General features: G+C 51.5%; 1 protein-coding gene across 1 annotated transcript in view; it reads right to left on the bottom strand.

The window, feature by feature from the left end:
* Window positions 1-11284, bottom strand: part of upf2 (UPF2 regulator of nonsense mediated mRNA decay) — a gene marked incomplete at its 3' end in the record, with an annotated part of 16451 nt that extends 5167 nt beyond the window's left edge. Inside the window, 18 exon segments of the mRNA XM_080518505.1 lie at window positions 580-635; window positions 749-932; window positions 1254-1529; window positions 2656-3045; window positions 3133-3249; window positions 4006-4078; window positions 4080-4117; window positions 4665-4773; window positions 4895-4980; window positions 5044-5147; window positions 5224-5387; window positions 5389-5441; window positions 5444-5631; window positions 6701-6861; window positions 8277-9056; window positions 10040-10275; window positions 10339-10519; window positions 11249-11284. Of these exon segments, the coding sequence (XP_080374631.1) occupies window positions 580-635; window positions 749-932; window positions 1254-1529; window positions 2656-3045; window positions 3133-3249; window positions 4006-4078; window positions 4080-4117; window positions 4665-4773; window positions 4895-4980; window positions 5044-5147; window positions 5224-5387; window positions 5389-5441; window positions 5444-5631; window positions 6701-6861; window positions 8277-9056; window positions 10040-10275; window positions 10339-10518 (3195 nt within the window). The 5' untranslated portion in view covers window position 10519; window positions 11249-11284.
* Window positions 11285-12610: the final 1326 nt, after the last annotated feature.

Raw genomic sequence — 12610 nt, 5'->3', positions numbered from 1 at the left:
ACAGAACCTCAGCAACAGAACAAAGAACCTCAGTAAACAGAACAAAGAACCTCAGTAACAGAACCTCAGTAACAGAACAAAGAACCTCAGTAAACAGAACAAAGAACCTCAGTAACAGAACCTCAGTAAACAGAACAAAGAACCTCAGTAACAGAACCTCAGTAACAGAACAAAGAACCTCAGTAAACAGAACAAAGAACCTCAGTAACAGAACCTCAGTAAACAGAACAAAGAACCTCAGTAAACAGAACAAAGAACCTCAGTAAACAGAACAAAGAACCTCAGTAACAGAACCTCAGCAACAGAATAAAGAACCTCAGTAACAGAATAAAGAACCTCAGTAACAGAATAAAGAACCTCAGTAACCTCATGGTTCTCATTCAGAATGATTCATGATGACATCACAGAACTGGACTGTTTCCAGAAAACCACCAGTTCTTCCAGAAATGTGTGTGTGTGTGTGTGTGTGTGTGTGTGTGTGTGTGTGTGTGTGTGTGTGTGTGTGTGTGTGTGTGTGTCAGTGACTCATGGAGCAGCGATGTGCCTCCACCCCCCCCCTCCCTCCACCCCTCCCTCCACCTCACGGAGGAATGAGGCTCCACCCGTCCAACCAGCCGCCTCAACGCTGACGATCACTGACACACCGGACAGACGCCGCCTCAGGCGGGGGGCGGGGCCTACCCCGCCGGGTGGGGGGGGGGGGGGGGGGGGGGGGGCCTACCCCCCCGGGGGGGGCTCCAGCACCTACCCAGCTTGACCAGCACCTCCCGCTCCAGGTCCAGGACCTGCCTGGTGGCCTCCTCCAGGGACAGGCTGGGCCTCATCTTGGGCCTCAGCAGCTCCAGCGTGTCACTGATCATGTAGTCGATGTCGATGGGGAACTTCTGCTCCCCCGTCCACACCTCCAGGCTCTTCTTCCACCAGATGTAGCGCTGGGGGCCACAGGCAGGTTAGCACGGGGGGGGGGGCACAGGCAGGTTAGCACAGGGGCCTCCAGGGGGGGCCACAGGCAGCAATACATCAACTGTTCCTGAACCATAAAGTTATAAACTTTGACATTAGAAAGTCAAAATAATGTAAAATACTTAGTTTCAGTGGAACTTGTTTTCATGTTGCATTAAAGCAGTGCTTCTCAAATTGGGGGGGGGGCGACCAGGTGAGTCACCGACCAGGGAGGAGGGCGACAGTGACTGTGACCTTTGACCTCCTGGAGTAGGGCGAGGTGTGAGAGTGACCTTTGACCTTTGACCCACCTGGAAGTAGATGAGGAAGCAGTCCAGCTTCCTCTTGCTGGAGCCGCGGTCGAAGTACTGTCCACAGGTGTCCAGCAGGGTGCAGACCAGCCGGATGCGGAACAGGTGGTCGGGGGGGTCCAGGGGCCCGGCGCTGCCGTCCTGGTTCACCCCGAAGGAGATGAAGGAGAACAGGGTGCGGAAGATCACGGCCGACTCCACCATGCGGTAGTTGTACAGTTCTCCTAGGAACTTCCCACTGCTGATCCTCCGCTGGTTGAACTTGGGCTGGTTCACCTGGGGGGGGGGGGACAAGGGTTCTCAGGGCTGGTTCTACTGTCAGGGGGGGGGGGGACATGGGTTCTCAGGGCTGGTTCTACTGTCAGGGGGGGGACAAGGGTTCTCAGGGCTGGTTCTACTGTCAGGGCGGGGACAAGGGTTCTTATGGCTGGTTCTACTGTCAGGGGGGGGGGGGGGACAAGGGTTCTTATGGCTGGTTCTACTGTCAGGGGGGGGGGGGACAAGGGTTCTTATGGCTGGTTCTACTGTCAGGGGGGGGGGGGACAAGGGTTCTTATGGCTGGTTCTACTGTCAGGGGGGGGGGGGACAAGGGTTCTTATGGCTGGTTCTACTGTCAGGGGGGGGGGGACAAGGGTTCTTATGGCTGGTTCTACTGTCAGGGGGGGGGGGACAAGGGTTCTTATGGCTGGTTCTACTGTCAGGGGGGGGGGGGGCAAGGGTTCTTATGGCTGGTTCTACTGTCAGGGGGGGGGACAAGGGTTCTCAGGGCTGGTTCTACTGTCGGGGGGGGGGGGAGACAAGGGTTCTCAGGGCTGGTTCTACTGTCAGGGCGGGGACAAGGGTTCTCAGGGCTGGTTCTACTGTCAGGGGGGGGGGGGGACAAGGGTTCTTATGGCTGGTTCTACTGTCAGGGGGGGGGGGGACAAGGGTTCTTATGGCTGGTTCTACTGTCAGGGGGGGGGGGACAAGGGTTCTTATGGCTGGTTCTACTGTCAGGGGGGGGGGAGACAAGGGTTCTTATGGCTGGTTCTACTGTCAGGGGGGGGGGGACAAGGGTTCTTATGGCTGGTTCTACTGTCAGGGGGGGGGACAAGGGTTCTCAGGGCTGGTTCTACTGTCGGGGGGGGGGGGGAGACAAGGGTTCTCAGGGCTGGTTCTACTGTCGGGGGGGGGGGGGAGACAAGGGTTCTCAGGGCTGGTTCTACTGTCGGGGGGGGGGGAGACAAGGGTTCTCAGGGCTGGTTCTACTGTCGGGGGGAGACGAGGGTTGTTATGGCTGGTTCTACCATAGGGGGGGGAATAGGGTTCTTATGGCTGGTTCTACCGTCATGTGGGGGGTGCCATCGGTTCCCCCTGAACACCCTTACCCCTAAACACTCTGTCCTCCCCCCCCCCCCCTCACCTCCATGCCCAGCCGGATGTCCTCCAGCACGCCGTCCACCACGTGCACCCCCACGTCCTCCTGGTGGGCCACCAGGCCGGCCAGCAGGTTGGCCACACAGTGGATGCTGTTGTACTTGACGTTCCAGATGTTGACCATGCAGCAGATGAGGAAGCTCTTCACCTCCGCCTCCTGCCAGGGCAGCTTCCTCATCTGGCGCAGCACCTTCTCCGTGGTCACCTTGGACAGGTCCTTGTACAGCAGCTTGCGGATGTACTCCTGCAGGGGGGGCCGCTTCTTCTTCACCGCCTTCTCCACGGGCGGGGGGTTGCAGTAGTAGTAGGCGTTCTCCACCATGGTGACGTAGCGGGCGTCCAGGTGCTGCGCCTGCTTCTTACGCATCATCTGCTCCTGGAGTTCAACGACACGCATCCACATGAGGGGCGCGGAGCGGGGCGGCGGGTGGAGCGGGTGGAGCGGAGGGCGGAGGTCACTGACCAGCAGGACGCTGGTCCTCAGGTGAGACTCCGGGGACCTGAACAGGAAGCGTCCACACGTCTCCAGCAGGGTGCAGGCCATCTCGATGTGGTGGTGCGTGAAGTCAGACAGCAACATCTGGAGGAGGGAGGAGGGAGGAGGGTGGGGAGGGTGGAGAGGGTGGAGGGTGGAGAGGGTGGAGAGAGGAGAGGAGAGGGAGGGGAGGGTGGAGGGAGGAGAGAGGAGAGGGTGGGGAGGAAGGAGAGAGGAGAGGGAGGAGAGAGGAGAGGGAGGAGAGAGTGGAGAGGGAGGAGAGAGGAGAGGGAGGAGAGAGGAGAGGGAGGAGAGAGTGGAGAGGGAGGAGAGAGGAGAGAGGGAGGAGAGAGGAGAGAGGAGAGGGTGGAGAGGGTGGAGAGAGGAGAGGAGGAGAGAGGAGAGAGTGGAGAGGGAGGAGAGAGGAGAGAGGGAGGAGAGAGGAGAGAGGAGAGGGTGGAGAGGGTGGAGAGAGGAGAGGGAGGAGAGAGGAGAGGGAGGATAGGGTGGAGAGGAGGGGAGGGAGGAGAGAGGAGAGGGTGGAGGGAGGAGGGTGGAGGGAGGAGAGGGAGGAGAGAGGAGAGGGAGGGAGGGGAGGGTGGAGAGAGGAGAGGGAGGAGAGAGGAGAGGGAGGAGAGGGTGGAGAGAGGAGAGGGAGGAGAGAGGAGAGGGAGGAGAGAGGAGAGGGAGGATAGGGTGGAGAGGGAGGGGAGGGAGGAGAGAGGAGAGGGTGGAGGGAGGAGGGTGGAGGGAGGAGAGGGAGGAGAGAGGAGAGGGAGGAGAGAGGAGAGGGTGTAGAGCAGGGTGTAGAGGGTGTAGATGCTCCAGAGGGTGTAGAGGGTGTAGAGGGTGGAGCCTCACCTTGAGGCAGTGCAGGGTGTCGGTCTTACAGAACATCTTGAACTTGGCCAGCTCCCCGATGAACCTCACCGTTGTTCTTCGTCTCAATGTTGATCTGGTCCTTCTTCCTCATCTGGACACACACAGTCTCATCCTCTCATCTCCTCTCATCATCATCATCCTCTCCTCTCATCATCATCATCCTCTCCTCTCATCATCCTCTCCTCTCATCATCATCATCCTCTCCTCTCATCATCATCATCATCCTCTCCTCTCATCCTCTCCTCTCCTCTCATCATCCTCTCCTCTCATCATCATCCTCTCCTCTCATCCTCTCCTCTCATCATCCTCTCCTCTCATCATCATCATCCTCTCCTCTCATCATCATCCTCTTCTCCTCTCATCATCATCCTCCTCTCCTCTCATCATCATCCTCCTCTCCTCTCATCATCCTCTCCTCTCATCATCATCATCCTCTCCTCTCATCATACTCTCATCATCATCATCTCATCATCATCCTCCTCTCCTCTCATCATCATCCTCCTCTCCTCTCATCATCATCCTCCTCTCCTCTCATCATCCTCTCATCATCATCATCCTCTCCTCTCATCATCATCATCATCCTCTCATCATCATCATCCTCTCCTCTCATCATCATCATCATCCCCCCCCCCCCTCACATGGAACCTGAAGTCCCCCTTCAGCATGGAGCAGAGGTCTTCAGCCACGTCGGCCATGCAGGGATGCAGCGTGGCCACCAGGCGGGAGTAGAACGGCAGGAGGTCCAACCTGCACACAGTGTGTCACAACCACAGCGCCCCCTGCTGGAGCCCTGTGTGTGTGTGTGTGTGTGTGTGTGTGTGTGTGTGTGTGTGTGTGTGTGTGTGTGTGTGTGTGTGTGTGTGTGTACCTCTGCCTGGGCACGGTGAACAGAGCTCTGACCAGCTTCCTCCGGTTGGACTTGGTGTTCATGTTCATGCAGAAATCCATGGCTGCCTGTAGGGGGCGACGTGTTCAGTGAGGACACACACACACACACACACACACACACACACACACCTTGTCTATGAGGTCCCTGTTGACACAGTTGGGCAGCTGTTGGACGAAGGCGTCCACGATGAGTTTGAGGTGAGACCCAGTATTCGCCTCCTCGTCCTCTTGTTCTGGACAGACACAGTCCTGAGTGACACAGTCCTGTCCCCCCGTCCCCCCCCGTCCCCCGTCCCCCGTCCTCCTCACCCTGCTCGTCCAGCAGCTTCTTGGCCAGCTCCTCGTTGTCCCCGTCCTCCTGTCCCTCCAGCTCCAGCGGCTCATCAGTGATGTCCAGGGCCTCCAGGTCCAGGTCCAGGTCCTCACTGGTGCTGGACTCCTTCCCCTCCCTGCTGTCTGCAGCCACAGCACCTCCTCAGCACCTCCTCCTCCTCCTCCTCCTCCCCCTCCCCCTCCCCCCCCCCTCCTCCTGCTCCTCCTCACCTCGGGGCTCGTCCCGGGCCTGGTTGTCCTTGAAGAGGATTGCGGGGACAAAGGCCTTCAGGTCCACCAGGTTCTCGTAGAAGTTCCTGGCGTCCTCGTCCTCCCAGATCCCTCCTTCCAGGTCGAAGTCCCCCGCTTTACCAGGGGTGAAGATATCGATACCGGGACCGTGTTCTGGGGGGCAGTGCTCGTTACTGGTAGTAATACTAGTAGTAACAATAGTAGTAACAATAGTAGTAGAAATAGTCGTAGTAATAGTAGTAACAATAGTAGTAGTAATAGTCGTAGTAATAGTAGTAACAATAGTAGTAGTAATAGTAGTAACAATAGTAGTAACAATAGTAGTAATAATAGTAGTAACAATAGTAGTAATAGTAGTAGTAACAATAGTAGTAACAATAGTAGTAACAATAGTCGTAGAAATAGTCGTAGTAATAGTAGTAACAATAGTAGTAGTAATAGTCGTAGTAATAGTAGTAACAATAGTAGTAGTAATAGTAGTAACAATAGTAGTAACAATAGTAGTAATAATAGTAGTAACAATAGTAGTAATAGTAGTAGTAACAATAGTAGTAACAATAGTAGTAATAATAGTAGTAACAATAGTAGTAATAGTAGTAGTAACAATAGTAGTAATAGTAGTAACAATAGTAGTAACAATAGTAGTAATAATAGTAGTAATAGTAGTAGTAACAATAGTAGTAACAATAGTAGTAATAATAGTAGTAATAATAGTAGTAACAATAGTAGTAGAAATAGTCGTAGTAATAGTAGTAACAATAGTAGTAATAATAGTAGTAACAATAGTCGTAGTAATAGTAGTAACAATAGTAGTAATAATAGTAGTAGTAATAGTAGTAACAATAGTAGTAGTAATAGTAGTAATAATAGTAATAGTAGTAGTAATAATAGCAGTAATAGTAGTAATAGTAGTAGTAATAGTAGTAACAATAGTAGTAACAATAGTAGTAACAATAGTAGTAACAATAGTAGTAATAGTCATAATGGCAATAACATGAATAGTACTAGTAGTACTGGTGGTTGTAGTAGGAGCAGTTCATGGATGCACCTCACACACACACACACACAGACACAGACAGACAGAGACAGACAGACAGACAGAGACAGAGACAGACAGAGACAGAGACCCACCCTCCTGGACAGTCTTGTCCTGCGGGAGCTCCGGCAGGTTCTCACACAGAGACAGAGACAGAGACAGAGACAGACAGAGACAGACACTCACCCTCCTGGACGGTCTTGTCCTGCGGGAGCTCCGGCAGGTTCTCGTCCAGCAGGTCCCCCAGCGTCTGGCTGTTAGCTAGCAGCTTCTGGTAGCATGTAGCCGCCTCCTCATACTGCTTGTGACGCTCCTCACTCAGTTCTCCTTTAGAGTGGAGGATCCTCCTGGAGACAGAGGGACATGTCCTCTGTCATCTGTCTGTCCTCTACCTGTCCTCTGTCACCTGTCTGTCCTCTACCTGTCCTCCTGGACACACAGGGGAAGCTGTCTCCACTGGACAGTGTCCTCCTGTCCTACTGGCCAACATCTGTCCACCACCTGTCTCTGTCCCCACTGGACCAGCGGGTCCTCCTGTCCTCCTGTCTCTGTCCCCACTGGACCAGCGGGTCCTCCTGTCCTCCTGTCTCTGTCCCCACTGGGCCAATGGGTCCTCCTGTCCTCCTGTCTCTGTCCCCACTGGGCCAATGGGTCCTCCTGTCCTCCTGTCTCTGTCCCCACTGGGCCAATGGGTCCTCCTGTCCTCCTGTCTCTGTCTCCACTGGGCCAACGGGTCCTCCTGTCCTGCACCTGTTCTCCACCAGTCGTCCTCCTGTCCTCCACCTGTCCTCCACCTGTCCTCCACCTGTCCTCACAGCTCCAAACTTCCCTTCTTAAAGTGAAATCAACATGTAGAATTCAGACAAATACAGGTTTGTACTTAAACACAGCTTCAACAGGTACACAAATATATATTTACATATATACACACTGTTTATGTACACAAACATCAGGCTACATGTTAATATGTTTGCACATATGTGAGTATATTTGCATGAGTAGATGTATATATGAGAGTATATATATGTGCAGGAGTAGATGTATATATGTGAGAGTATATATATATATGCAGCAGTACATACCCATGAGAGTATCTATCTATGTGAGAGCGTACCTGTTCTGCCTCGCGGTGGTCCTTCTATATAGTACATATATAACATATATATATATATGTGTGTGTACCTGTTCTGCCTCTTGATGTTCTATACAGTACATATATAACATATATATATGTATGTGTGTGTACCTGTTCTGCCTCTCGATGTTCTGCAGCTCGCGGTGGTCCTTCTATATAGTACATATAGTACATATATATGTGTGTGTACCGGTTCTGCCTCTTGATGTTCTATATAGTACATATATAACATATATATATATATGTGTGTGTACCTGTTCTGCCTCTTGATGTTCTATACAGTACATATATAACATATATATATATGTGTGTGTGTACCTGTTCTGCCTCTCGATGTTCTGCAGCTCGCGGTGGTCCTTCTATATAGTACATATATAACATATACATATATATGTGTGTGTACCTGTTCTGCCTCTTGATGTTCTATACAGTACATATATAACATATATATATATATGTATGTGTGTGTACCTGTTCTGCCTCTCGATGTTCTGCAGCTCGCGGTGGTCCTTCTATATAGTACATATATAACATATATATATGTATGTGTGTGTACCTGTTCTGCCTCTTGATGTTCTATACAGTACATATATAACATATATAACATATATATATATGTGTGTGTACCTGTTCTGCCTCTCGATGTTCTGCAGCTCGCGGTGGTCCTTCTTCAGGTGCTTGGTGAGGGAGGTGAAGTATTCCCTCAGTAGGTTCTGGAAGGGCTGCTGCTTCTCCCCGCTGATGATCTCGCTGGGCGGGAAGGCAAGGCCCCAGCGCTGCGCGGCCAGCTTGACGCGGCGCGGCAGCAGCCCCGCCACGTCGTCGCCGCAGTGCCTGCAGAAGCTGATGACCACGGACACGTGGGTGTGCGAGTCGCGGTCGGCGCCGGTGATGCTCTTCAGCTGCTCGTACAGCAGCGACAGGCCCTCGCGGTCGGTGAACAGGCCGGCCGCCGTCAGCTCGGCGATGAAGCGCAGGTCGGTGCGCAGCTTGCTGACGTTGGGCGCCTTGTCCTCGCGCCGCGCCTCGAAGTGCCGCTTCCAGGCCTGCAGCAGCAGCGGCGCGAACTCGGCGTAGCGGCGGTGGAACAGCGAGCAGAGGTGCACGGCGCAGCCCACGTCGGAGATCTTGGGCTTGGCCTCCACCAGCGCCGCCACCGCCTCGCCGATGTACTTGCTGAGGTTGAGCGAGGCGAAGTCGTGCGACAGCGCGTCGCGCTGCTGCTCCGTCAGCGTGCGCAGCTTCTTCACGAAGGCCGTGTTCTTCTTCAGGCTGGAGTCCAGCCGGCTGAAGAACGCCTCCTCCGGACGCGCCTCCTGCGCCCGCTGGTTCAGGCTGCGCAGCTCCTTCCTGCTGTGGTGGCGCTCCCACGCCTCCTGGTGGAGCTGCTGCGCCTCCTCCTTCTCCCTGGACAACACAGGGGCGGGTTACAACCAGATTATACTCCTCCTCCTTCTCAACACAGGGGCGGGTTATAATCCAGATTATACTCCTCCTCCTTCTCAACACAGGGGCGGGCTATAATCCAGATTATACTCCTCCTCCTTCTCAACACAGGGGCGGGCTATAATCCAGATTATACTCCTCCTCCTTCTCAACACAGGGGCGGGTTATAATCCAGATTATACTCCTCCTCCTTCTCCCTGGACAACACAGGGGCGGGTTAACCCCCCCTAATCCAGATTATACTCCTCCTTCTCCCTGCAGAACAGGAGCAGTTTAATCCCCTAATCCAGATTATAGAGCATCTTCCTCCTCTAACACCAGATTATAGAGCCTCTTCCTCCTCTAACACCAGATTGTAGAGCATCTTCCTCCTCAAATCCAGATTATAGAGCATCTTCCTCCTCTAATCCAGATTACAGAGCATCTTCCTCCTCTAACACCAGATTATAGAGCATCTTCCCCTCTAATCCAGATTATAGAGCATCTTCCTCCTCTAATCCAGATTACAGAGCATCTTCCTCCTCTAACACCAGATTATAGAGCATCTTCCCCTCTAATCCAGATTACAGAGCATCTTCCTCCTCTAACACCAGATTATAGAGCATCTTCCCCTCTAATCCAGATTATAGAGCATCTTCCTCCTCTAATCCAGATTACAGAGCATCTTCCCCTCTAATCCAGATGACAGAGCATCTTCCCCTCTAATCCAGATTACAGAGCACATTCCTCCTCTAACACCAGATTGTAGAGCATCTTCCTCCTCAAATCCAGATTATAGAGCATCTTCCCCTCTAATCCAGATTATAGAGCCTCTTCCTCCTCTAACACCAGATTATAGAGCATCTTCCCCTCTAATCCAGATTATAGAGCCTCTTCCTCCTCTAATCCAGATTACAGAGCATCTTCCCCTCTAATCCAGATTACAGAGCATGTAGTTCACTCACTTCAGCAGAGCGGCCTCCTCCTCCCGTTGACGTTTGGCCTCCTCTTCCTGAACCTTCTTCTCCTCCTCCTCCTGCCGTCTCTTGTCCTCCTCCTCCTTCTTCTTCAGCTCTTCCTCCTCTTTCTGCTTCTCCTCCTCTTTCTTTCGCCGCTCCTTCTCGTCCTTCTTCTTCTTCTCCTCCTCCAGGCGCTTCCTCTTTTCCTCCTTGCTGCCTACTCCCCCTCCTCCTCCTCCTGCTCCCCCTCCTCCTCCTGCTCCGCCCCCTCCTCCTCCTCCTGCTCCCCCTCCTCCTCCTCCGACGACTGCTCCTCCGACTGCTCCTCCATCTTTTTTGCCACTCATCTTCACCTCCTGGTCTTTAGGTTTGTCACGAGGAGGCGCAGCTCGTCTCTCCACCTCCTTCTCCTTCTCCTTCTCCTTCCCGCTCAAACCACCGTCTTTCTCTTCCATATTTACTGAGCGCTGGTGTTCAGCAGGCATGCTGCAGGGTGGAGGAGCACCAGGGTGGAGGAGCACCAGGGTGGAGGAGGTGGAGGTAGAATATGTGAAGAAAAACAAAGTTAACCATGTAAACATGCATCAACACATTTAAGACTCGTCTTTTAAAAAACTTCTTCAAAAGGACAAATGATCGATGATCCAGCAGTTTGTTTACTGTTTATTAACAGTTTGTTTACTGTTTATTAACGTGTTGTGATGCAGCAGTTTGTTTATTAACATGTTGTTGTGATGCAGATTGTTTACTGCTGCTCCACGTCGGACCCTAAAGTCCCGCTGACCCGGTAAGAGCCGTCAGTTCTGACCCGGGTCACAGCGACGAGCCGTCAGTTCTGACCCGGTTAGAGCCGTCAGTTCTGACCCGGGTCACAGCGACGAGCCGTCAGTTCTGACCCGGGTCACAGCGACGAGCCGTCAGTTCTGACCCGGGTCACAGCGACGAGCCGTCAGTTCGCAGCAGCAGGAGATTCTCGGAGTCGTGAAGTTTAACGGTTTGACAAACGGAAACAACATTAGCTTTGGCCCTTCTAGCAGTTAGCATTAGCGCTGCTAGCAGTTAGCATTAGCCTTTAAGTGCGCCACTGGAAAGAAACGCACGCGAACAAACGGTTTCGACGGGACGTCGCAGGCGGTCGCGGTGGAACCGACCGTACAAGGCTCAATAATACTCAGTGATAAACGTTAATATTCGGTGTGAATTGTGGAGCTTTACCTGCTACATGTAGCGTCTGCTTCCGTGTCTCCAGGACCCCGTGGTGGGGCTGCCCCGCAACATGCCCGACTAAAATCATCATCCCCAGGCGACGAGTGAAGCTTCTACCGTTTATCACGGTGTTTAATCGACTTCTCTACTTTTCTTTATAATAATGATCTAATAAAACGCTCCAGTATTATTAAAGAAATCGGAAATCATAAAAAACCCGGCGAATTACTTTTGCGAACGTTACAGTATTTAATACAAAATCGAGAAGAAAATCTGAATAAATTGGGTTTCACATTAATTTTTATTTGCAAATCGTCTCCCTCATTATTTTTCAACTGAAATTTTAAGCATTTTGTAGCAGATTCTTCAAATGTTTAAATAAAATTCAGCACAATCTTTTCCACACTGTATTTTTTTCCAGAAATACTTTTCGTAATTTTTTGCATTTTTCTTTCCAGAAATAATAACAATAATAATAATGATGATAACAATGATAACAATAATAATAATTATAATAACAATAATAATATTTTTCAGGCCGACTCGAGGCCCGAACAGAGGCCCCCTGCGGCGGCCGCTGAAAGGGGCGTGGCTGATATTTCGCGCCAAACGCCCCTTCTGACCACCGCCAACGTTCAGGTGGAAAAGTGCCTTGCCCAAGGACACAACGACGTAGTGGGGTTTGAACCATCAACAAGTCGGTTAATGGACAACTGACTCTTCCACTGAGTCACAATCACCCCAAATAATTTAATAATGTTATTTTTTTATAATAAATTCGAATGTAGAACACTTTTTTCCAGCATATATTATATATATATATATATATATTAGACTATGTTGGCTAATTAAATAAATATCTATTTATTGTTTTAATTTGCCTGGAAAAACAACATTTGAATAAATTTTCAATATCGACACATCAATCCGACAAACGAGATTATGAATTACAAGGAAAGGTCAAAGATCACGTGAGGCTCCCAGGGTTTCCACTTCCTCTCAACTCTCACTAGAAATCATGACCATCTCATTGAAAGCTCAGAAAAAGGGCGAAGACGATTTCAAATGGTCACCAAGTCACAGGTGACGTGTTTGACTGCAGAGTGTGTGACGACTGGAGCGCAGAGGGTTTTCTACTGAGGTTCTGGTGTCGAGGCTCCAGCTGCTGGACGTCCAGCCTCAGAGGCTCAAACTGGACCTTCAGAGGAAACAAGCTGCTTTCCTTCGTTCCCGAGAGACGGAAGGTTTTACAACCTTCACTTCTTCATTTAGACACTTTTTCCTCTCTGCTGCTGCACAGAGCCTGTGTGTGTGTGTGTGTGTGTGTGTGTGTGTGTGTGTGTGTCCAGGACTTGGACAGGAGGCCTGTTG

This window comes from Blennius ocellaris, assembly GCF_963422515.1.
Source record: "Blennius ocellaris genome assembly, chromosome: 22".
In the NCBI taxonomy this organism is placed as follows: Eukaryota; Metazoa; Chordata; class Actinopteri; order Blenniiformes; family Blenniidae; genus Blennius; species Blennius ocellaris.
This window is presented reverse-complemented; position numbering and strand designations above follow the sequence as displayed.